This window comes from Mytilus edulis, chromosome 7 (genome assembly GCF_963676685.1).
Source record: "Mytilus edulis chromosome 7, xbMytEdul2.2, whole genome shotgun sequence".
NCBI classification, from domain to species: Eukaryota; Metazoa; Mollusca; class Bivalvia; order Mytilida; family Mytilidae; genus Mytilus; species Mytilus edulis.
In genome coordinates this window covers 75,987,199-76,014,484 of record NC_092350.1, presented here as the reverse complement: position 1 = coordinate 76,014,484, position 27,286 = coordinate 75,987,199, and the positions used below count along the sequence as shown (strand labels likewise).

At 32.3% G+C, this 27,286-nt stretch overlaps 1 protein-coding gene and 1 long non-coding RNA gene across 3 annotated transcripts; one reads left to right on the top strand and one right to left on the bottom strand.

The window, feature by feature from the left end:
* The first annotated feature begins 2,228 nt into the window (after positions 1-2,228).
* On the top strand, positions 2,229-20,251 carry LOC139482245 (DNA translocase FtsK-like). 2 transcript variants are annotated; one of them, XM_071265975.1, is made up of 4 exons: positions 2,229-2,539; positions 13,183-13,442; positions 16,599-16,724; positions 18,116-20,251. In XM_071265975.1, the coding sequence occupies exons 1-4, from the start codon at positions 2,524-2,526 to the stop codon at positions 18,278-18,280; spliced, it is 567 nt and encodes a 188-aa protein (XP_071122076.1). In that variant the 5' UTR covers positions 2,229-2,523; the 3' UTR covers positions 18,281-20,251. The 2 variants fall into 2 exon arrangements, with proteins under 2 accessions (XP_071122076.1, XP_071122077.1); XM_071265976.1 differs by lacking the exon at positions 2,229-2,539 and adding an exon at positions 9,670-9,807.
* Positions 20,252-22,587: 2,336 nt separating this feature from the next.
* LOC139482246 (uncharacterized) lies at positions 22,588-25,797 on the bottom strand. The gene is made up of 4 exons (XR_011654809.1): positions 25,618-25,797; positions 24,970-25,074; positions 23,764-23,881; positions 22,588-22,762 (listed from the first exon to the last, which is right to left on the bottom strand). It is a non-coding gene; the product is annotated as an uncharacterized lncRNA (long non-coding RNA).
* Positions 25,798-27,286: the final 1,489 nt, after the last annotated feature.

Below are 27,286 nucleotides of genomic sequence, written 5' to 3'. Positions count from 1 at the left end.
ACAATATTTTAACAGATATTTATCGAATCTAATTAAAACTGGTATCTGTATCTGTTTCGGCAGAGGACATTTTAGCGCATTGGTAGCACATTTTAGAGAAAAAAAGTCTAACGTTTTAGCGCCAAAGTAAATCCCATTTTAGCCCAAGATTTTTAACCCATTCGAGCGAAAATGGAAATTATCAATGCCTATTTTAGAGCAATGCTTTAATCCATTTTATGATTAATGATTAATGATCAATATTTTTTTTAAAAAGAAGCAAGACAGCACAATTTAAAACATATCATGTCCATTAAAATATACCACTAAAATTTTAAAATCAAATTTTAAAAGTCCGTTCTAGCCTGGAATTTATATTCCAGAGAACGTACGTAATGGGCTTTGGGTATACCCCCTGTACAATACAGTTCATAAAGTTGCAGTAGGGACTGATTTTTCTCTTTATCTTGTCTAGACAGTGGCGGATCCAGAAATTTTCATAAGTGGGGGCCCATTGACTGACCTAAGAGGGGACCCGCTCCAGTCACGCTTCAGTGATTCCCTATATAAGCAACCAAATTTTTTCCCAAAAAGAGGGGGTATGGGCCCCTGCCCCCCCCTAAATCCACCTCTGCTAGATTGTCGTGCATATTCGTCCATACATTGTATTTTTATATATGTTGTTGTTTGAAATTTGATGATAGTACCAAGAAAAACGTAAATGAGCGACAACTATAGAATTATTTTATTTCCATGATGAACCAAAGTGAACATAATATATACATACAACTTTAATATTAAGCCAGCATAAATTAATGCTCGTGGTTTTAGTATTATTCAACTAGGAAAGTTTTCGCTAAAATGGGCTATCGAAAATGCAGCTGAACGGATTAATCCTGCGCTAAAATGGGCTCTAATGTCTGCGCTAAAATGTCCCCTACTAGTTTTTCGCTAAAATTATCTGCGCCCATCTGTTTTCTTGTTCATAGTTGAGATTTAATTTCCTTTTGTTTATAAAATTGGGAAATTTGATTAAATTAATTTTATTGTGAAAAAAGTACGACGTTATTTATACAATGCATGAAACATAACGTCAAACTAACGTTACTAAAACTAACACCAACACCGTACGCGACGTCTTGTAGACAAATGGTGAAAAATGAAAGGGAAATATATACATACTTTTCAGTTTTGGGAAAAGTACTTTTAGGGAAATTTTCCTAGTGGGCATGTCTTGGATATGAATATTCTTATGGGCATATGTGGTTAAAATGGAAAAAAAATGCAATTAGATCTAGGTAGTTCCTTCTTTTCTGCATAAAGTTACTTTTATTTTGAAAAAAATCATTCAAGACTGCAACCTGAATGGACTGATCAGTATTCACGTAGCCGGCCAAGGTTGTTATAACCTCCATCGTCGTATTCACGTACATAATGGTGTTCTTGATTATCCCATAGCAATTCTATAGCTTTTCAATGATACATGTATGAGCATGTAAAATTCATTGAATTTATAATTTTTTGCACTAGTAAAATTTTAAACTTTAAAATCTGAAGGTTTCACATCGAAATATGTAATTCAACTTTCTCCTCTCAGTTGTTTCTGGATAAAGAGATCTACCATTTTATTTTGATGGGAGGGTGGACTTTGATGAAACAGTTAGTTCTTTTTACTAAGTTGTATTCTCTGTCCTGTCTTTTTATTTTTAGTCTATTTGGTCCTGCCTTTTTAGTTTGTTTTTTTTACATTAATCGTTATTCGGCCTTTTTGCAAAGTTGCTCATCCTGCCTTTTTATATCTTTCGCAAGTTTTAGGTATTCGACTAAGAATAGTGTGATTTTTTTTTGTAATTCAGTTTACTTAATTTTGAGAAAAAATCCCGAAATTCTAGGTAAATTCAGAACATGTAACCAACCATGATACTTTGTTTAGAGGAAAATAGAGATGGCAAACTATGGCACAGTGGAAAGATATGTACTTTATGAACTCCAGCGATATACTTAATCAATTTCATAAGTTAACTGTTTTGCTATTCTCGGTTGAAATTCGAACGTAGATTATATATTTGTGAATATCTAAATAGTTACAGAGAAAACAATCAGTTTTTAAAAGCGCGTTCATTCATTAAATGTATTGATAAAAAGGTGGACCCTTCTAGTACATGCATTCAGTCATACTTATTAATACTGAATTTCTTAATATTTCGTTTATCAGTTTATCTTACATGCATGATTTTGTATTTCATTTTAAATACGCATGCATGTAAGATGACACAACTGATTAATAAATTGAGAAATTCATGACCTTAAATTTACCCTCAAAAGAAACAGGATATATGAACAGTTATATATATGTCAATATACTTTAAATTTTTTTGTTATTGTCAATATTCTAAAACACATTTGTAATATCTTATTGACGCTCCTCACAAATCAATTCCGTTATCTTCAGAGCACGTCAGTGTATTTACCTGATAGTATATTACACAGGTAAACACACTATTTTGAAATAAACAGTCTCTGAAATATTTTCACAAATAAAAGATGGAAAAAGGACAAGGTAAGCCAATGTACAAAACATAATATATATCTTATTGATTATTGATGAAATTCAATCATCTGATTGTTGTTTTAGTTTGTCAACATCTTTTAAAGAAATCGATGTCATTTTCACATTCATATTTCGCACTCCATGTCAAATTTACAAGATAAAAAAAGAAAACGTTATTGTTAAAAGAATCACGAACAAGTTTTGCAAGTTTTTGTTTTACAACAACATATTTTAACATTTGACACATACATGTGTATCATATAAATTAATTGTCATTGGCAAATCAGTGCTGAAAATTAACGAAAAGGATTATTTGTTTTTATTCTCTGGTATACGTGACCTTTTTGACCAAGATAACAGTAATTCAACATTGATTTCATTGTACAAAGAAAGAAAATAACGACATTTCAATATTAATCACAATTTTGATATTCGGTTTTGTTTAGAGGGTATATCGGCTCTTGTCTTCTATACACTGTCCACATAAACAACCAGATTGCAGGATTAGCTGTAATATTTTATTCGAGGACAATATTTGCCATGCTATCAGTTTAATTGAACTGCGTCAAATAGAAATCGACTTTATGCATATCAATATCAACACATCTGTTACAGCTCTTATATAAAAGCATACAAGGCAAACCTTTGATCAAATTGCTTGCTATGTTCTTTTGGTTGTTTGTTAATAAATTAAAAGATATAATGGGGCTATTTTACTTTTACATTGAATTTCTCATTCTATCCGACGCAGCTTATAATTCAGTATATGTATAATTATGTTTTATATTTCAAAACATTAATTTATATGTTTTTTTTAACACTGATAACTGTCTGTAAGCTTTGCACATTCTCAGTCATATTTGAATAAGTTAACTGTTACAAATAGAATTCTTTTAATTATTTTGTTTTACATACTTTTGTCTTGAATATAAAAATTCATATACATATCATGATTAAAATCAACGATATTGTTGCTCTGTGTTTGGTGGCAATCCAGATTTTCGATTTCATATCTGTAAATTCTTTGACTTTGACTCTAAGAACGAAACGATTTTAATAGGATATTCTCAGGCTAACTATCATGGAAATACCGAAAGAGTTGACATTTTAATTGAACATAAAAGAATTTTATTCAGAAGGATGTTCTTTCGAAAAATTTAACTACGAATTAAGGAAATACCACAAATTTCACCGAACCCTTCAAACGTATTTACCTATCGAAAGGAGGAAGTGCTTATCCTTAAATGAGGTCACACCCCTAGTACATGTAGTATCAGAAATCCGGTATTGATTTTCTTGTTTATATTCAAATTGTACCAGGTTGACAAATTGCAAAAAATGTTATTGTGTACTGTAGTTAATAAAATGAGAATGTATAATAGCCCCATTATATCTTGTAATTTAATAATTATATTGATCGTCATATAGTCTTTAAAAGGCTATATATATAGTTATATTTTACGCTGCTACGTATATATATTATGGAAAAATTTTCACACGCTAATGTCAAACACATTTTGTGTGTTCAAGTTTTTAGTTACTTCCTTTACCTATCTCTGTCAAATATATTTGTTCTACCTTACAGAAGTTACATTGAAAACTTTTTATAAAAAAAATACCATATTGTTCCTGTTTGAACACATATCATAATCTATGTTCTTTTGCGTAAGGAGTTTGATCCAGTGCAACAAAAATACAGAACATTTCTATCATTATGAACTTATGTTATGAAGGAACTTTCAATTCGTAGTACCTAAAATATTTTCAGAATGAAAGCCTTCGTTAGGTCCTTTTTGATAAATTTAAAATTAAATTAAACTTGTTTTACATTCTAATTTGTCATATAAATTAGAAAGATTATATCAGAGGGAACATGTGTTCCAAGTTTCAAATTGATTGGATGTCAACTTCAATAAAAACTACCTTTACCAAAAACGATATCCTGAAGCGGGACGAACGTCAACGGACGAACGGACAGACAGAACAAAAACATAATGCCCCTAACTTGGCATAACATAATCATTTGACTATCTTTATCTAGGTTTCATATCAATATAGCAAGGGAGAGCAATATTTATGTTCTTGATATCTTCACCAACATTTTAGAATAATGTCGAACAAAGGATTGTTTCCGGGCAATGTGTGTTGACGAAGAAATACGGGAAAAAGGACCATCAAACCTTTTTATCATGATCTTTTGCAAGGAAAGTCTTAATCACTAAGAATGCTGCGTGTGTAAAGAGTTAAGTGTGCAAATGATAACTCTTTCAAAGTTTCGACCTGCCAGACGAGGAAGTTAAAGACTGGGTAACAAGTAACAGACCTGTACGACTTAACTGTTTGTTTATCCTTGATATTATTTGAAATATTTATCTACGATGATATCCCCAGATAACTTACATCGGAAAAACTGTAGGCCAAAATCAGAAATCCATCAAAGTATAATATTATATGTAGAAGCAATTTTTTTTCTGTTATTTAAACTGCTGAGAAAAATGAAAACAACACGTTATATGAAAAAGGATGATCGGACTTTTAGCATGCTCTTTTGCAAGGAATTTGTTTTGAAAAACTTATACACCAAGAATGCTCCATATGAAAAGGTTAAGGGTGTATACTTTTATGATAAACGTTTTGAAAGCTTTGACCTGCCAGACGAGGAAGATAAAGACTGGGTAACAAGTAATAGACCTGTACGACTTATTGTTTGTTTAACAATGATATTAATTAAAATAGATATCTGCATGTATGTTCATATCCCCAGATAACTTACATCGGTGATAAAAAAAAAGTCCAAATCAGTAATCTTACATAGTGTAATGTAGAAGCATTTTTTTCTGTTTTTATTTAGACAGAAATAATTGAAGAATATTTTAACAGGTTGTTGAATTCTTAGAGGTTTTACAAAATAAGACCTTACAAAAACATTGGCGTTGATCTCATGTACTCCGTCAGGGTAATAATGTCCAGTTCCTCTTTTACCAGCCTTCATGTTGACGATTGATCATAAAACTTCTCTGATAATTCTCATTTTCAGAAGTCAAAAATGAAGAAAAGAGGATAATATTTTATCAGCAGTTTGATATTTAAAAAAAAAGTTTTTATATTACGTTTTCCACTTTAATTAGAATTGAATTACTGTTAGAAATATCATCAGGGACGATAAATCATTGATAAAAAAAACAAACAAGCACGTTTTTGTTCCATATTCTATTTGCAGCTGACCATGCATTACCACCTTCTTTCATGCAGTTATAATGGGCAGTTTCAATTAATAGTAAATGAGCCCGACTAACGACTGAGTTGCATCTCATATTGTGTCAAACCAATAATATTCAGTTTCAATTATATTCAGGGTTTCTAATGCAACCATGACTACGGGGATGGGGGTGTCTCGGAATAATAAAGCCTTGATCTAAATACTTAAAGAAATTTGATCAAATCGTTCCACATTTAAAATGTACAATTCAATTTTTTTATTTTCAAGCAATCATGCACAACACTTGTTATTTCATGGGTTTCCGGTTGCCAAGACTTTGGTTTGCTAGGTCGTGTTTCGTGGATTTGTGTTTGTCTTTTCATTGTTTAACGTTTCTTGTCATGGCATTATTTGTCAGTTGGTTTTCGGCTCAAACTCATTGAGAATATCATGTTGGTACCTTTCGCCTTATTTTTTTTAAACCGAAGTGACAAATACATGTATATCATAAATGTTCCTTTGAATTCAATTTGGAATATCATTAATAAAACCGCAGTTTTTAATTGAAACCAGAAAAAGAAATGTCATTTATCCACTGTATATATACATTTGTAGCTGGTTATATTTTGAATTTAAAATTTAAATATTACACACAGCGTCGTCGTTATGATACACTATTTACTTTAAATGCATTCATATCCTTTTACACATTTTTGTTGTTGAGGTTAATGATTTGTGACTGCATTGGTCTAGTTAACACATCAATAATTTCTAGAAATTTCGTGTCATTTGTTGTAATTTTTTTTAAAATTCACATTTTGTGGAACCCCATCATTCCCTAATAATGTATCGCAAATAAGTATATAAGAGTGAATTTAACTTGGCGATCCTAATCATGCTAATCAACATATTACTTTTATCTTATTTAAAATAATTTTAAGATCTAATGATAGTAACGCATATTTGTAGACGACTAAATATTCTTACATTGTCATTATTTAATGGTTATTCTCTACATTCATATTTCAGTGAATGATCGGTTAATAATATGACTTTAATTCAGTCAAGCTTCGTAAAGCTGATGTTGTTATTTTATTCATTCTGAATCAAGATAAAAATTTCGTGTCTCATCTTACATGCATATGTGTCTAACCTTCTAAAGTGAAGGGACTATCGAGGAATCTACTTCTATATAGTTTAACTAGAATACCATAGCCCAACACTGAGATGTAATTCAAGATTTAAGCAAACGTAAGACACGTGACGGATTTGAACATTCATCAAAGAATAAAGAATTATGTCATATTTTTGGTCAGTAATTTGAATAGGAAAAACTGCGCATTATAAAAAACACATTTATATCTGCTCATTTGTGTAGATTGTAATTTTTACGGTGTTAATTTTAAGTTAGTAGAGTAAATTAAATCTCCAGTGTAAAGTGATATATATATATATATAGACCCTAGACGACGTATTAGGGTTTGGGTTGCAATTGGGGTCCCATTTTTCTTTATTATTTCCTCTATTAATTTCTCTATTCCTTATTTAGTTTCCCATTATTTTCTATACATTTTAGCACCAACTTATTCTCTCTTAGCTTTTAAGTTTGCCTATATATTCACTGGTCTTTTAAATTAACTTTTTGCCCGTTACTGTCAAGGTTTTGCTCGTTATTTTCTATCCTGTAAACACCACCCAGGCCCTTATGTAGAGTGTGTGTAAACATGATCATGGAGTACGGCATCATTACCCAGAAACGGTTCTTGCAATGCTCCGTGACGCAGGTTTCCAAGCTTTTTAAGTTGGTTTTTCCTGGGTGGCGAGTGTCCGTTTATGACGGGTATTCATAATATGATATTTAACATTAAGAATGTTCTTGAAAGTTAATAGATATTTATTACTATTGTTGCCGGAAGTTTATTTTTTGGTTCACAAAGTTGTGTGTTAAATTACTTAAGTATAGAATTTTTGCGCCTGTCCCAAGTCAGGAGCCTCTGGCCTTTGTTAGTCTTGTATTATTTTAATTTTAGTTTCTTGTGTACAATTTGGAAATTAGTATGGCGTTCATTATCACTGGACTAGTATATATTTGTTTAGGGGCCAGCTGAAGGACGCCTCCGGGTGCGGGAATTTCTCGCTACATTGAAGACCTGTTGGTGACCCTCTGCTGTTGTTTTTTTATTTGGTCGAGTTGTTGTCTCTTTGACACATTCCCCATTTCCATTCTCAATTTTATACTATTACCGTGATATATATGATGTTTGCATATGTATATGAGATTATTGTATTGTACTGAATTACAAATTTGATTAAATGATGGCTCCAGTCTGTCTGAACGGCAAAATGCATATTTGAGTTTAGTCTTATTTAGTTGGCCAAAATTAATGTGTAGTTAGGACGAACAAATTATCAATAAGAAGGTTCTGCAAGGTGTTGTGTTGGTCGATAGCGATAAATCAAGATCAGATGGCGGTAAGCATAAGGGACGGTCACAGCCATTTTTAAAAGGGGGTTTCTAACTCTTGCGAGGCTTATTTGACGTACAGAGATAAACATTAGTGACAGTCGTCATACGCGAGGCGTATAGGAATCGGGGTTTCTAAAAATTGATATCGTAAAATATCAGCCGCGAGCCACAAACAATGTGAATCATTTTGGTGAGATCATATACGAAGAAAACCCGATTATCTGTTTATTGTTCTTTTACTGGTCTTTTCCTCCTTCCTTATAATTTTACGCTTGAAAGTTGAAAGCAAGCTGGATAACGCAGGGGCGGATCCAGCCATTTTAAAAAGGGGGGTTCCCAACCCAGGACAAAAAGGGGGGGGGGTCCAACTATATGTCCCCATTCAAATGCATTGAGCGGCCAAAAAAAAAGGGGGGTTCCAAAACAAAGAATCTCTCATAAATTCCTTAATCTACAGTTATCTTTCGGGTACACTCGTCCTGATCTGGTTAATTCTAATCAATAATCATTATTTTAATTAATTGAATGTTTATGGTTTTATATTATTTAAAAAAAAATGCAGTTGATTGTGTGTCAGCAAGTCTATACATAACCATTTCTTACAAAAGGGTCTTGGAAAATGAGAAATTAAATGTCATCATATTTTAGTTTACCTGTTTTTATCTCCACATGTTTTTATGTTCATACCACTTTTAAAGGTACAAATGTACATGTTTACACATTGATATCAAGATTTAATATTAAAATTTATCAAATGTAGGACTGCTCATATACCATTGATTTAAGTTGATAATTTCCCCCACAGTGTCGCCTACTCCTTTGAAGGTGAATTGATATATTTTTTATATACAATGTTTTCAATACATTACATGTAGCGTCCATGTATTCATTCATCTCTTTTCTGTGTTATATACATTTTCAAAATAATGAAAATAACTTGTTAGCGACTTGCATAATACATGTATGCATTCAATTGGACACGTTGATCTTGATTGGTTGGTTGGGAGGTAACAGAAACATTCGACGTTTTGTTACACCAAGTTAGGAATTGACAGAACCTTCACCACTCGATGCAGACGCTCGACTAGGTTCTAGATATCTGCAATCGAAGCGATCATGCAATTATGAGACCACATGCAGAGACTTAGAAACCTTGTTAATCAAACATATGTATTGAATACGACAGAACCTCATATGATAATACAGTACATATCCCAGAATTTTTTTTCGAAAGCTACTATACAGTCAGCTTCATCAATCACTGTCTTTCATTCTATGTCAAATTAAATAATTTTTTGACTACAACATGTTCTAAAGTCGATTTTCAAATTATAACCTGTTACAGTAATCAGATGGATTATTTAATCTTTATTATAACTTGAATATTTATTATTTATTATTTATCTTTGTTTAAAATGCACATGATACAGTTATATTTCAAACATGGTTGTACTATTTTGAAATGTATCCGCTTAAGATTGTGTGCGTGCGTCATAAAAATTTCACGTGACACAGTTATAAATTTATCAATAACAATCCTCATCATGTATCATATATTTATAACCATTTAGAAAAAAAATCTTTGATTTGATCAGATGGAAAAAGGGCAAGGTAAGGAAAATATGTAAAACGAGGATTTCTATTTTATTGACACTGAAATATCTACGTATCGGAAAAATAGTGTGTTTTGTGGTTTAGTTTTTGTAACATGTGTAATGATGGTTCTTTGTCAACGTTTCTTGGTATAACTAGCTATAGATGTCGTACATTTACATGAGACATTTTATTTACCATGTTTACCAATCATGGGCTCTTGTCAGGCACGATACATAAATATCAGGCAATGATTATTATTTGTTTTCTTAGTGAAAATACACAATACACAAATAAATAAAGTAAATTACAAGCATTATAGGATGTGAATATACTTTAGTATGAAGTATTTAGTGTAATGAGGTCAATTGTTATTGAGCTGTGATTCTTTATGATTAAAAAATTGATAAGAAATCAAGATCTTTTAAATTTTCGCTTTTTTTTCTATCTAAACAAAAATCGTAGGTGAGAAAAAGCAGTTACCGGATTCGTTGATACGAGGTACATGTACCCATTGTCAGTTTAAATAAAGACTTTATAGTTAAATCCTTAGTCTCTTCGTAAGTCGCTCAAAGTTTTTTTTTTAAGGAGAAAACAACTACGATTCAAATAAGGTGTGATAACTGAAGGGTAAACCTTAAAAATCGTTTATATAAGTAAGAAAATGTTATATGAGTGCCAATGAGACACTCTCCATCGAAGTCACAATGTGTAATATGTAAACAATCATAGGTTTAGCATAGATTTCATAGTTTTACCAAAAATTTTAAATTTTTGTTAAAATTGGTTGAACCATTCATTGTTGCCTGTTCGCAACAATATTGATACTTTGAAATATCAACCTGTTCTGTTGGTATTGGGTTCGAGGGGCGAAGCCCCCTGAAGTTAACGAGTTATCAAGAATAGGATACCATTTATGTAATTGAAAACTCATCAATAGCAACATACTTAGAGTCTAATTTGTTTATCTTTTGTGTTTAATTTATTCATTTTGTTGATTTGAGATATAAAAGGTTATTGGTTTCAGAGAAAATGACCAAACCAGTTACTTTAAAATATGTTTGAAAGGAGCCATGGGGTAAAGCAATCACTCAACCAAGACCTCTTTTTATGTGCAAATTTTTTTAGTGGACATGAAATAATTAACTTTAATAGATTTCAGGTGAATTATGAAAATTCGCAAAGGTTTCCGTGGAATTCTGGTTCTCGTCTAGGACAACTTCCCGCAAAAAAAATCTATTTATCAGTCCATTACAGGATTTAAAAAAAATAAACATTTTCCTTAGATATTTTTTCTTGATCTTCTTCTGCCAAAGTTTCATGACAATCTATGAAGGTTTACAAATTTACCAGACCGTCTGTTAATCGCGAAAAAATAAGTCCATCAACTGAAAAATGAAAACAAAATTCTTATAAAAATTTGCTTCAGACATTAATCATAAAAAAGCTTCTGCTAAAGTCTAATAAAATTCGATGAAGGTTTGACAAATTAATTGATGTGTAACAAACTAACCCCAGACTTTATCTACTTGTTATATAACTGCAAAAACAATTTCCTTTTATCAGTAAATACGAGAAAATTCAATATATGTCCAACTTTCGTAAAAATCCATGAATGTTTGACAAAGTTATTGATATCTGAAAAAAACTTCACAACATGCTGAACCTAAATGTTGACGCCGCCAACGGAATCTAGGATCGCTTTGTCTCGCTTTCGCGACTGAAATGTTGCAGGCTCGTCAAAAATGCAAATCTCAACAGATAATGAGTAGCTTTAAACAAAGGAAAAGTAAGTACAATTCACAGTGCATTCAGACTTTGAAAGCAGATGGACAAATGTATAATACGATACCTTTTGATTGAAAAGTAAATTTCGTCACTTTTATTCGCAATTATACAAGCCATTGATGAATTTACAAGGCTTTTATAATTTTAACCAGTTCTTTTTAGTTTATTGAGATTAAAATATTTTTTTTTACCAAAATTCAAGTGTACGCCCGGGCGTTTTGACGTAAACGTAGCTACGCGCCTAAATTAACAGGCGGTCTGGTAAAGTTGCAAACCTGTCCCAAGCCAGGAGCCTCTGGCCTTTGTTTGTCTTGTATGATTTCTTGTGTATATACGTAATTTGGAGTTTAGTATGACGTGCATTATCACTGAACTAGTATATATATAATATATTTGTTTAGGGACCAGCTGAAGGACGCCTCCAGGTGCGGGAGTTTCTCGCTGCATTGAAGACTTATTGGTGAACTTCTGCTGTTGTCTGTTCTATGGTCGGGTTGTTGTCTCTATGACACATTCCTCATTTCCATTCTTGACACATTCCCCATTTCCATTCTCAGTTTAAAAAATCTTATTTAGCATCGTTCGCATAGTACTATTATAAAGGTCAATGTAGAACCCTAACTTATTATTTCGAACCTTGTATCGGGATGATAAACACTAATTTTCATACATGTATTCAGTAACAAGTTAAATAGGCCAAACTTCTTCTGTTTATAGATTTGATAAAGAAAATTCCATTTGATTAAATTTCTAAATGAGTCTCTTTAACTACATCACATTTATTAGATTGGGGAAGTATTGATTATAAACTATAAAATCGTGCACAGTCAATTGGTAATCTTAAAATTAACTGGACTTTCCTATTATACATACAAATGTAAAATTATGTAATACACAGATTGTCAAGTGCAAAACATATTTACATTTTATTTTAACTAAAGAGTTTGTGAAATCTCTACTTATTTTGGGTGTGTCAGTATCTAGATGCTCAAAAATGTATTTACGAACATCTATTACCGTGATATATGATACATGTAGTTTCATATGAAGAGGTGTCTACTATGATCTTAGTGTAAGATGTATTTAGGGGTATTTCGTGCACTGGTGTTTGGTTGTTACGTATTTAGGTGTCTAAACTTTAGTCTCGTTTTAAGGGATTTTCTAGTAAGGGTTACATAGCAGATATGATGTAAGTCAAGTGCCTCTTACTATTGTGTTTATATAGTTCTGCTCGTTTTTATCCTAGTAGACTATAAAGTGTATCAATAAGATAATTTTATTTCCTTATAGCTTCTAATGTTTTGATAACACAGGGCTAAATCGATTCAGCTGCAAACGAACTGTCTTTGATCAACACAGATACATTGACATGGATTTATTGTTCTGAAATATTTACCTGGTTTCATGTGGATAACATAGTTTAACTACACCAGCAAATAAAGCCATGCCCATCTGAATGTTGGTCCATAACCGAATATAAATTATTTCATATTTTACCCTAATTATATAAGAAAAGAAAGAACGAAGTACGAATTTTATTTTTCAGATAAAATGTGGTTCATTTCCTGATTGTATGTGCTGCACTCGTTTGTTTTTAAATTTCAGAACAACCCCCACCTTATCCGAACAACCCACAGCAGAATTACGGACAACCCTACCCACCTGCTCAAGGATATGGCCAACCTGTAACACAACCACCACAAGGCTATGGCCAGCCACAACAAGGATACGGTCAGCCACCACAAGGTTACGGCGAGCCACCAAAAGGTTATGGCCAACCACAACAAGGATATGGTCCCCCGCAAGGTTACAGTTCACCACAAGGTTACGGCATGCAACAACAACAACAACAATCAACTGTTATAGTAAGTATAAGTCATTATCAGTGGTATATAGAACCATTTTCAAAACAGCTCGGACAAGACCATTTTGTGGCGTGCGCCCTCAGGTTATCAATTGACTGGGTTAGATTAGGTGAACGTTTGTCTGCAGTAACGCTCACTTGTCATATCGCACGTGATATAGACATTTTAACTATTAGGTCGCCAAAGGTCCTAAACACATAAATCAAATAATACGAATAACTAGCAGAGAACTAAACCTTGTGTATTGAATTAAATGTTGAATACTTAAACTTTTTTTCGCTTCTTCTAGTGCACCTGTATGTATGTTACTCTTTTATTCTAATTAAATCCCTATTTGACACACTGAGTGAGCGTAAAAGTACCGATTATCAGGTTATCTGCATGTTGATATCGTAAAATATCAGCTGCGAGACATAATATGAAGCTTTTTGTCGAGTGAGCGTAGCGAACGAGATCAAAAAGCCTTCATATAATGTCAAGCAGCTGATATTTTACATTATCTTACCTCCTATACATTTCCAGGAATATGATTGGTTAAAAGCGTCCGCGTGCAAACCGTGTATATTTGATATTAGGTTAGTAGGGAGGCGGGGCTTATCTCATACACGGTTAGTAGTGGAGTTACGTCCCTTTAAATTCCTTATTAGGTAAGAAGGGGGCGGGGCTTATTTCATACACGGTTAGTAATGGTGTTATGTCCCTTTGTAAAAAACAAAACGGTACTGAGAAAAAAATCTTAAAAGTTCCAACAGACGAAGAAATTGATGATTAAGATTGAAACAAATTCATAAAACACATTTAAACCTTACAAGTCGTTATTGTTGGCATCTGTTTTTGTAGGATCAATGGAAGTATTTTCTTAGCGCTAACAGTATTGAAGACTTGCTCGTTTTGAGAATCACTAGTCTTAATTTCACACGTTAAGATAGTCGGTAAGATAAATTCGTTACATAGTGTGCTAGTGACGTAATACGGTATATATGGGGTCAGTAAATTCCATATGGGGATTCGAGCTTCGCTCTCACCCATATATACCGTATTAGGTCACTAGCACACTATGTAACTAATAATATCAATATGCAGATAATCTGATGATCGATTTATCGGGCTATATTTGCGTGTTTCAGAAGTGTTTTCTTTGTTTCACCAGCACACAAAAGATGACTTGATAAGTTCGGGTCAAAGTTATTAACGTCGGTTCAAACATTATGACGTCGCTGATATGTCCGGGTCAAAGTTATTAAGGCCGGGTCAACGTATTTGACGTCACGAAGACATGATACGGAATAATATTAAGAGCTGAACAGAGTGATATAGACGGAGGGACGACCGATAATGACTGTTATCGATAGCCGACACCAAACAAGTTAAAGTTACATGATTCAGTATATTATTACCAACATAAGTATTGCAGTTGTCCACGCTGTGATGAAAATGATTCTAGTCACTTACTTTTTAATTGCGCTTTCCGTCTTATTTCTTTGAGTGAAAAGGACAACCCTTCCGAAATAACCTTCTCATATAATACAAGTAACCTAGTATGATATACTAGTGATGATATTGGTTTAAAGATGTCGATTAACTCAATACATTTACGAGCTTAGGACGCCTACCTTTAGTTATTAACATCTACGTCAGTGATCATAAAACGTCTTTAGTATAAAGGTATTGTTGGCCTTCAAATTTTCGAATTTAAACGTTTTGTATAAATGCGTGACATGATGCATATTAGCTATTAAAGGAATTGCTAATACAATGTATGAAATTAGTGTAATTGTCAAAGAACTGTGAAAATGTTTCTCGATACAAAATCACCGTCTAGCCCACGACATCAAACCCGGGATATCTGTGTAACAATGCAGTGCTCTAACGACTGAACTAAATAAGTACTTCTTTGGCCCAACTGCTTAGGCTAGCTAAGTAACTATATATACTACATATCGCTAAGGGAAGCAATGCAATCACATTTCCCTATCTCTAGAGTAATTTTAAGATAATGATGATATACGACAACAGTTCCCAAAGTTACTAGGTAATTATTCTCACCAGGTTTTTTGTATTGATGGACGCTAAATCTCACCGTTGAGCATGATTTTCATTACACAATCACTGTGTCTCCTTCGGAACTCCAACCCGAGAACTCAATGGTACAAAGCAATGTCCAACCCGACTGATATTAAGAAGTACTTCCCTATCTCAACCGCTTACGACTAACTAAGTACAAATGTGGATCTACTGCATTTACTAAGGGAACTAATCCCGTCAATCACCAAAGTAAGCATTTATTAGGCCGTTGGTTTTCCCGTTTGAATGGTTTTACACTAGTTATTTTTGGGCCCTTTATAGCTTGTTGTTCGGTTCCGTGTTGAAGGCCGTACATTGACCTATAATGGTTTACTTTAATAAATTGTTATTTGGATGGAGAGTTGTCTCATTAACACTTATACCACATCTTCCTATATCTACATACACAACAGAGTTATTCGGATAGCAAGTGCATTTCCAAGAAAGTAGGTACAGGCAAATCAGTGTTATCCAGATAGTATATTATATACAATATCACAAAACCCGTACAATGAATATAATAACATTACAATATCTGAATAATATTGATTTATTGACTCGATTGAGACCAGTGACTCTGTGTTTTCAAAGGCAACAGGTACAACAATGAAGAGACAACATACTAAACCTCTACAACACTCGGGCAATAGATAAAAACTTGCAGAAAACATCACATTGTAAAGATACAATGTAACTGGTAAAAACTCTACCAAACAGATGCAGCAATCAAAACACATGTCAAATGGCGATATCAGAAAAAAAAACTTTGCGTACAGAGAAAACAGATGACACCTAAGGCCAACAGTCAAAACAGCTGTCATACAGAGATAACAGAATAAAACACTGATACACAAATTTTGTTTTTGGGACGGGGACCATGCCTCCCAAAACGATTAATTGTTTTTGGGACGGGGACCATGCCTCCCAAAACGATTAATTGTTTTTGGGACGGGGACCATGCCTCCCAAAACGATTAATTGTCATTAGCTTATCGTACAACTTTACCTTTTATTTTGCAGTTGAATATTAAAGTTATGTAATACTGATGAAATTTAATGATATTGGAATATAGTTTTAACGTTTATTCTTCAGGTTACAAACCAGCCACAGCAAATGGTCGTTCATGGCGTAAGACCAACTAATTGGTTGATTCCCGCCATTTTTGCATGTTTATGCTTTTGGCCTATTGGAATATGTGCACTTATAGCGGCAAACGATGTAAGTATTCAATAAGCACTCATACAACATCTTTTTATATCTATAAATAAAAATAACCACAATCTACATACGGAAAGCCTGTATCAAGTCAGATATAGTACAGTTGTTTCCACTCTTTTGATGTGTTTGAACATTTGAATTTTTCATTCGATAAAGGACTTTTCATTTAGAATTTTCCATGGGGTTCGTTTTTTTGTCATATTACTTTTAACTTAATTTTTTTTAAATAAATGTGCATATTTGGTACGATTCTATGTATTATGACGGATGATTATAATAAATAAGTATAGAAAAAGCAATGACAAAGACTTTATTCGATATCTGTGAAACTGATGATCACGGATATGATCCATATTACTTTTACCTTATATATAGCATGGGCCTTAAATCACATATCGGAATAAGAAAAATTTAGAATCTGCCTTAATTTTGGTAAATGACTATAGACGTCTTATATGAAAAAATAAGTAGGTGATATTGGACAAAATAGTTTACCCTGTATGGTAGTAAAAACCAAAGAAATCAAAACATGTGACAACAATTTCTAAACCATACACGAATAGCTCCGTGCAAACAAAAAGAGTCATGTTAATTTTCCTTGACTAAATCTATGCTTTCCTCTACCGTGTATGTTATTTCCGTTGACTAGTTCTAAGCTTACCTGTCTCATGTTTCTCGTATAAGTTATTTTTTTTACTAGTTCTAAGATTACCTTTCTCATGTTTCTCGTATATATAAGTTATTTTCGTTGACTAGTTCTAAGCTTACCTTTCTCATGTTTCTCGTATACGTTATTTTCGTTGACTAATTGTAAGCTTACCTTTCTCATGTTTCTCGTATACGTTATTTTCGTTGACTAGTTCTAAGCTCACCTTTCTCGTGTTTCTCGTATAAGTTATTTTCGTTGACTAGTTCTAAGTTTACCTTTCTCATGTTTCTTGTATACGTTATTTTCGTTGACTAATTGTAAGCTTACCTTTCTCATGTTTCTAGTATAAGTTATTTTCGTTCACCTTTGTGAGTCTCTTTCTATCGAAGTTGACTTCGTTCGTCCGGGAAATCAGTTTTCCACACTTTTTTCTTCATGTTTAAAAACATTGGTTTAATATTTGCTACATGTTTTATTAGGACAAGTTACAAATCAAGTTCGAATTTTGTTCCGTTCTGATGATTTTGTGCAGCGTTATGGTCCTTGGACTTAGAAAATTCCCTTAACTAATCAGTTTTTTACAATTTATTCGTCATGCTTGGAGGTATTTATAATTGGTATACAGAATGCTTGTTGAATATGATATTTCGTTTTTCGTCGACTTAATCTACGCTTACCTTTATCGTATATTATATTTTCGTTGACCAAATCTTTGCTAACCTTTATGTTATTTTCATTGTAGGCAAACAGAGCAGCAAACGACGGCGATTATGCCTTCGCAGAAACAAAAGCTAGAAATGCCAGAAATTTTGTCATTGCTGCGTTTGTGACGGGAATAATTGTTTACGTCATAGTTATTGTGGTACGAGTGGTTGCGTATTCGTCATACTACAGCAGCGGCTACTAATGGCGTTATATTCGACCTTCAATATCAAAGTTCTAAAGTGCCACGTGTTATTTTGTTAATAGACAATTATGTCTTCACAAGAAACATGCCATTACAGTCATCAAGTATATATTTCTTGAATAACTGTAATTATAGTTGCAGATACATGTACCAGTACTAAAGCGTTTACTATAATCTGGTCTCCAAGACTATTTTCTACAACTTTTCTTAAAAGAGCATCTCGTACTGCAAGATAAACATTATATAGGCATTATAATCAGTTCAAATGTGATCTATATTAATTTATACTGTTGAAATGCATACATAAATACACTTCGCTTAAATTCCTCTGAAAGTTAAATATCTAGGTTATTGTAAAGGTAAAATGTTAGTATTTGTGGTTGTTAATTTTTGCCTCTTGTTTCAAAACTTTATGTTGTCCATCAATATTTAAAGATGTCTCCTTGGTGTGAATTTCTTCACACCTGTTCTTTTGAAAAAGTGTATACATTTTACAAAACATGTTTATATTATTAAAGGTGATCTGTGATACTAGTAGCTACTTGTTTATTATAAATTACATTCAATATAAATAGATTTTTAATGTTACCCGAAACAGTTGACTATATATTTACTGCAGATATCAATGGTACCACATTTTGTTATTTTTATAGTGTTTTGTATGTTATTCAGATTGTCGTAGATTTTTTAGTTATTTTTGATAGGTGATTATTTTGAAGACCCAAAAATAATTATCGTTGGTTTTGCATCTATTCATTTAATATTTTTTAAAGGGGCACTAGCTACGAGATATATAAAAAATCAAAAGTATGATTTTTTTGTTCAATCATTAATGAAAGTGAAAAAGTGAAATAATAATTAGCTTTTATTAGCTAAAATGTTTCAATTTTGTAAAATTAACCTAATAAACATTGATAATGACTTATTCACTTGCAAGTGAATAATTCGACCTTATTCAACCCGTATTCATGTGAACTCCAATTTAACCCCGTAGAAAGAGATAGAAAAACGCATGCAATGTCCGTGTACGGTTAATAAAAGGAAAAAATGTAAACATTGAAAGTGAAACAAAGGTAAATAATTTGATTAATTGATTCGATCCACAAAAAGTCATTCTTATAAAGCTAAAAACGACGGTAAACATAGTTTTTGAATCTATAATACAATATAATAGACTTTTAAAAATCCAATTGCACGTGTGGATTAATCTATTCATATCTATGTTTTTTTATGTTTACATCGTTTATATGGTCATATAAGGTCAACTCGATAGTTAATTAGATGGCGTCTTGGCTAAAATTCTCACGAAAAGAAGCTACATCTTTTTGAGACCATGTCCTGTACATTGTTTATTTTATACTTTTGATAGTTTGGAAACATATTTTACATTGTTATAAATAAAACATGTGGAATTGAGACAAATCGGTGATCATGAATTTGGCAGCTAGTGCCCCTTTAAAAATGTTTTAAACTTTTATTTAACCTTTTAGTCATGGATTCAAGTGAGCTGTGTGATAAGCATTTGTTTATTTTTCATAGAATTTATTTGTTTTCGTATCTACAAAGCAATATGACGTTACAATTTCATTGAAGGACAATTAAGGAATGACAACGCTTCGACAAATTCGAGACAACCCATGAGTGTATGAAAGACAATGATACTAAATTCATTATATAATATAATAGCTTCTAATCGGGTGAACGGAAAGGAATTAGTCCGAAGTTTCGATCGTTGAAATTAAAGTATGGAAATATATATTTTTCAGTTTATGTATAATTTCAAAATTTGTTTTTGGAAATGTTCTGTCTAGGGTAAAACTTGCAAGCGGGCCTGCTTCGTCTCAAATGGAAATCTATACATTGTAATTGTTTCACCAAGACTTTATATAGAGTTATGAATATTTTTATAATATAACTTTTAAAACAATGTTGATATCGTTACTGTCTCTTTAAATAAAAGTATTAAAACCAGCCATCTTCTTTATTCTATTATTTTTCAATTAAAATTAATGACTTCTACATTGTAGTGCATGTTGTTATTCACCTCGTCGGAACCAAATACATTCTGGGTAAATTTTTTGAAATGCTATATCAAAACATGTTGATTGGTCATAGAAACCAATTAACAATTACAGCATGCCATATGCGCACTTCGACTATACTGGACTCTTCGTTGTGCTTAAGTAAAAACTATCAGAAAGCAAAGATCAATAACTGCCACGGATAGACGAGTGCTGGCTTAGAAGGAGTCTGTACTTATGAAATAATGACTAATAAAACATGTAAAAGCAACATTAGTATACTGCTGTTCGAAAGTCACAATTCGATTGAGACAAAAACAACTCCGGGTTATGTTGTCATACAATAATGCTGCCTAATATCATACTGATCACTACAGTACGGCAGATCGGTGAACAAATTGTGGGTTTGATGATAAAAGCACAAAATTTGGAATGGTAGTAGTTTTGGGTGTTTAAAAAAATATTAGCTATGGACCCACCTTGAAATTTCAATATGGCGGCTTTTTTCAAAATGACCGCCGTAAAATATCAAAATCAATAGATCTTTACAAGATCAAAATCAGTGCCAAATTTGTCATGATAGTAGTGCGAGGTATTTCAAAAACATAATCCATGGACCAACTTTGACATTTCAGTATAGCTGCTTTAATCCAAGATGGCCGTCTCAAAATATCAAAACCAACAAATTTCACTTAATAATAATGTACAAGTTCTAATTTTGAATGTTAGACGGACTGGATGCTTCGAACAATATAACTTATGTTGAAATATCAAAATCAACAAATATCCATTATATATGGTTACAAAAGTGTTTTGTTTTGACGTACCTTCAGTAGAATCAAGTGACTTTGATACCAAGTGCATGCTTCATTTTTATACTAAAGCCAAACATCAAATAATTTGTGAAGACAATTCAGAAAAACTACGGTACCATAGTTGCATACGGTACCATACTTAATGTAGTCTACAACGAGGGATCACGTTTGGATACTGGCGTTATTCTAACATTTAAGCTAGACTAAACTAGAATGAAATAGTTTTCTTTATGATCAGGTGGAACAGGACATAGTAATGAGCAGTAATCTGAGGCTTGCCATGCAATTAACAAGGCAGTTGCTTACTTCTTCTGTTCAATGGTTATATTTGTGTTGCAATTAAACAGGCAACCGCAACAATCTGCTCGTACGACAACGATACGTGAAAAAGCTACACATAAAAGTAGTTCACAAAGACAAGATGTAAGCAAAACTCTTGTCCACAGTAATCAAAAACATTAGTTGATTATCGTTTAACCAAATATTCAGATGCAGTCGTATTATTCCATTGAGGCAAATACGACGCTATCCATTTCAAAGTTACTTCTGTTTTATTTGTCTTTAATATTACATTCAACTCAACTAGAACCATCTATAAATGTATAATATGGCCCGTCTACCAGATGCTAGGACCAGTAAAGGGTGTACTAAATGACAAAATGTACAGTTTACATAAGTCGTTTGTGTATGATCCAATTATCCATTTATCAACAGTACTAAAAGATTCAATCTATGAAACATTCAGTATTGAATATGGGGATCCTTCCGCGAATCCTAGTGCTTTTACAACAGCAGCCGTGGACAATATTGACAACAACAGGAGTTCAACTACGGCTAACGAATCGTCACATATACTCCAATACATTACAAGCCAACACAACTGTTCGTATTATTGCTATAACTTAGTAACTAATATTATTAGTATAGAATAAGATATATATCCTAGCACTAACCAAATATAACCATGCGTTTCATACTTACATCGAGTAATAACCATATTATGGACATGCACTCTGTCAACTGTCTAACCAGAAATACCAAGTATAATTAGTATCTGGACATCATTCTACGCATATAATCGTGAAAACGCTGTTATTAAAAGGTACCTCAACTGTTTTATAATAGCGCAAGTTTAAACTTAGTTGATTTACTTGATTAACTGACGTAACAAATGTGTAGGACAATAGTCCAATGTTAGTAAGAAATGAATATGCTTAGATCCTGTAAACTAACCATTATTTTCAACAAAAGATTGTGCATTATGATCAGTCAATAATCAGACGGAAAACAAAATAACGGCGGATCGCAAAAATGAAACCTCGCATTGATGCCGAGGTCGTTGAATCACAATGATAACAATTACATGCACCCATTTCTAACTTAACAGTAACTAAATTAGTTCATGATCAAGGACAGTACCTTGAAAGAGCTATAAAGTAGAAATAAGTAAGAAAAACGTATATACTGTTTTTTTTTATTTTTATTTTTATTTTCTGGAACATTTCTACATAATGTTAACTTCAGAGTTCGACATGTTTTCCTCTTCCTTGATCTAATTTCCCTTATAATATGTTGAATCGACTTGTTTTCTCCAAGTATTTGTTGGACATTTTGTATATGAACATTCTATGTTGTTCCAAGTAACTCTGTAATATATTAAACGAAATTATTGTAAATAAGTATACAAATAAAGTAAATAGAATTCAAACTTAACGTACGAATATATATATATCTATCTGCACTATCCTTAATTCTGATATGTTCACATTCTGTGCCATACTTGAAGTACCTGATATTACTTTGTTTTCTGTGTTTGTTTAATGACATGTATGGGGAAAGATACTCTTTATATATAAAGTAATACACAGACGAGTTACTTGAAAGGGTGCCGTTTTGATACGTGTGGGTTGCAATTTTGCCAAGTTAAAATATCAATGGGTAATTAACTATTATCTTTCGAATATATATTTTTTGTTTACTTGCTGTTTTATCATAAAAGTTTTAAATACAAATTTAGATGTAAAAAATTGAATATGTAATAACTGAGAAATATATGAATGGATCATGATTGTGACAATATATTTTTGAATATGTATTAACTGGTTTAAACTGGACGTTAAGCAAGAAACAATCAATCAATCAGTATTACAACACAATATTTGTTCAAATGAAGCAACATGCAACGTTTAAAATATGTAAGTATGTCTGCACATATATGTATATATTTATACTGCTAACCAACAAAATTTCAAGGGCAAGTTATGATCACGTCTTCAGCGAGTAGAAGCAGTACCACGAGTAAATTAAACTTGGATCTTCCCGAAGTTTGTACTAGATAAAGGCAATTGTAGTATACCGCTGTTCAATGGTCATAAATCGATTTAACTGAAACAAATCCGGGTCACAAACCAAAACTGAGGGAAACACGTCAACTATAAGAGGAAACAAAACTGTACACAAAATTTATATAGAGCTATCTGCATTATGTACACATTCAGTGCCATACTTGAAATATCATAGTAAAATCATTTGCTTCAGACTAAGCGGAAATAATCAGTTAATTGGAATAGTTCTTTGCCAATTTTTTATCATTCAATATGAATCTAGTTCAATTATAAAACATGTGTAAAGATAAAAGTATACAAACCCGCCATCTTCACTGTTAAAACCAACGATAACCTTTCCTTTATTAACTCTATACGACCGCCCGTTTGATGTCGCGTCGTCCACTTGTACATCACAATCTCTGTATGTGTACTCTATGTCTGCAAAAAATATTACTTATAACAGCTCAAATATTTATTTGTTCATGTAAACATAACAAGAGCTGAAGATATTTTTTTTAGCATATTTGAACTGTTAATTTAATACAAGAGCTGTTTGTGTATTTTTGAAAATATTACAATCATTACGTTCTCTGTGATGAAACTATTATGAATAACACTATACATGATGATACCAAAACATTTTCAGAGGGCCAAAATGGAACTAATTTAGCCACAGAAAAGCTTATCTCAGTTTTTCTTAAGACAGCAAATAAATCATCCCGAATGGTGAGAAAAAAGAAATAAAAAAAGAAAACTGGTTAGATAAAAGAAGTCCGACAAAACGTAAACTGTTAGAAAAGCTGTTAAAAATGGAGTCTTATTAAGAATTAATTTATGATAAACTCTCAGACTCATCATTAAATAGTCCTTCTGCATTTTACTAAACTCCGTATAAGTGATCATGGTCTTGAATTAAAAACTGGTCGGTGCACTAAAATTCTTTGAGAATAAAGACTATGTAAAATCGAAGATGAATTTCAATTATTCTTAAATGCAAAGTAAATACAAATATCAGACAAAACCTATATAATGATATACAATTAGAAGTTGAACATTTCATTCATGAAGACAAATTATTTTATATATTAAACCCCGATAGATTTATTGGCTTTATAAAAAAGGTCATTATAACTGGGGGGGGGGGGGGGGGGGGGGAGGGGGGATACATGTGGGCAGTTGTCTGAAGTAACATGGCTATCTTACAGAAATGACCGTCACGAAATATTCAAATGTGTAGAAAGTAGCATTAAGCGCAAATCAACCAATCAGTCAAGAAGACATTTGATTATGTTAATTATTCCTGTGTTTCGTAAAATAATAATAATCCTATGATTTAAGAATTAAATGCTTTTTGTTATCTTATTCTGGTGTAAAAGCATTGCTCATAGCCCATTTTATAAATTGGCGGTACATATCCAACGCTTTTAGAACTTGATAGAATTACAATTCATTCCATTACACCAATATCACATACATGTCATACGTTATACTGTCTACAACAATGACATGTTTTTAGTATTACTTACTTTTGTCCTCACAACATCGAACGTTTTGACCAAATCCTTCTAAATATTCCCATCCACTTATATAGCCATATCCAGGACATTTGAAAGAGTTTTTCAAATTATAAACTACCGGGAAAAAAAGAAGATAGATTGATTAAATCGATACAGAATTGTTTTTTGCATATAAACATTGACAGGACATATGCTTTTTCAAATAGGATTTGTGTTCAGTCCGTAAAACTCATTTTTTTTCAATTATGCGGTTGTTCTTATATGTTTCTTACTGATTATCACAGTGAACTGACACGTTTAAATCCGGATTAGTGTATCGGTCTAATACAAAGCATATTCATTTTGCATTAAAATGTAATTATGCATTTTATAAACTCATCATAAATACTAAGATTAAAAGTGTGTATACCGTTTATCAGCTTGGTATATACTATGTAAATGATAAATTAGCTAGTTTGATTTTCACTTCTACGAAACTTCAACTGTTGAAAGTTGTTTTTTTTTACCTTAATAGTGAAGATATCGTTTAACATGTTTAAGTACCTTACCTTAATAGTGAGAATATCGTTTAAGTACCTTACCTTAATAGTGAAGATATCGTTTGAGTACCTTACCTTAATAGTGAGGATATCGTTTAAGTACTTTACATATACTTACATAGAGTTTGGCACACTACGTTTTTTCCTGGTCCCGGTTTACACGTAAATGGAAACGGATCAGGGAATAGCTTATCAATGGAATCTCCGTCACGACAATACTGCCTATATGTTATTGGTCTCGATTTCTTTTTATCATTTTGGTAGCTACCAAGGACAGTGGAAGCAATAACGAGTAATATCAAACCTGTAAGTTGTAAACAAAAATATAACATTTTTTCACCAATATTAATACAAAGCATGGACACAATATTTTTATATTTTTATATTTTTACAGTTTTTACGTTACAGCTAAAGTTAATTGATCGATATTATATCATTTTAATGTTTGCATTTCTACTATCTAATGAACCTTGATCAAAATAATATCATGTAAATTTCTGCATTTCTGCTAACTAATCAACACTATAGATGTCAATTTTTTCTGATATGTGGTATTCTAAAGACTCGAAAATGTCAGCCACATATCAAGTATACATATCAAAATGGTAACTTTTTATACTGACAAACTATTTTTGTTGGATGCTACATTGCTTTCTGTAGGCAATCTGCATTCCTATGGTTAAACCAAAAAGTAAAATCACAAAAATACTGAACTCCGAGGAAAATTCAAAACGGAAAGTCCCTAATCACCCAAATGCATGATTCGAAAACAAACTGATAAAGACATGCCATGGCAAAAAAAAAAATACGGAAAAGCGTAGCAAACTAAAGTCGAGCAACCGGATCCAAACTAATAACCGGAACGATCACAAGTGCTCCGGAAGGCTAAACAGTTCCTGCTCCATATAGAACGACCCACGTGTTACTTCTATGAAACGCGGTAAACTATACCAAGAGATAAGGTATCACACAATAGCGAATTACAGTTCAGTATTGGCTATATAATATTAAATGAAAAACAAAGGAGAATACATAAATTTCTGCAAATTATGATTACATTGAGCGTTGCCATTAATTAATCTGTTAATGAAATAAATATAAGAACTTTCTATTTTGATAAATTCAGTTGATGTTCAATGCACATAGAAGAAGTCTTTCAAAACATTGTTTTAATATTTATTGAGTTTTCATGAAAACAAATGTTCCATGAAGTATAAAATTTCTCTCACACAAAATTTTTAACAGAAACATAAACCTTATCAGTGGAGTTGACTCGTCTTCGAAATAACACGAACGAGACTTACCTTCGCCATAAAACAAAACAAGATGTGAACGTACAGTGGTATGAGGATATGTGGTCCTAAGCGATGTCATCGCCGTAAACTTTAAATAAAGTACAAAAAAGCAACTTTCATTTTTGTCTAATACGCAAAGTGATTTAGATTTATGATTTGTTTTTCTTAATATTATTACCTTTGTAGCTTAAACAAGCCATTGCAAACTGTAAGTAAGTAAGGTAAGTTTCCGTCCTTGAGTAACAAAGTTGTAGGTTAAGTTATAATGTACTATGGAAATCACCTTGCTTTATATACTTATTCAATTTAAGACGTTAAAGCCCGTTAATAATGAAACCAAAATTAACAAGAAGCTATGTTAAATTAACTGAAACCCACCAGAAAGCAATTGAATGCGTCGGTGAACTAACAATATGAATTTGACAAACTGAAAATCGTTGATCTTGAAATTGGAATTGAATTCACGCCGAAAGATAGAAAACACATAAGTTA

What these genes read in the sequence shown, in the direction of transcription:
- LOC139482245 (XM_071265975.1), top strand. An exon ending in AACAACAATCAACTGTTATA is followed by an intron (nt 13,443 to 16,598) that starts GTAAGTATAAGT and finishes TTTATTCTTCAG; the next exon opens with GTTACAAACCAGCCACAGCA. An exon ending in CACTTATAGCGGCAAACGAT is followed by an intron (nt 16,725 to 18,115) that starts GTAAGTATTCAA and finishes TTTTCATTGTAG; the next exon opens with GCAAACAGAGCAGCAAACGA.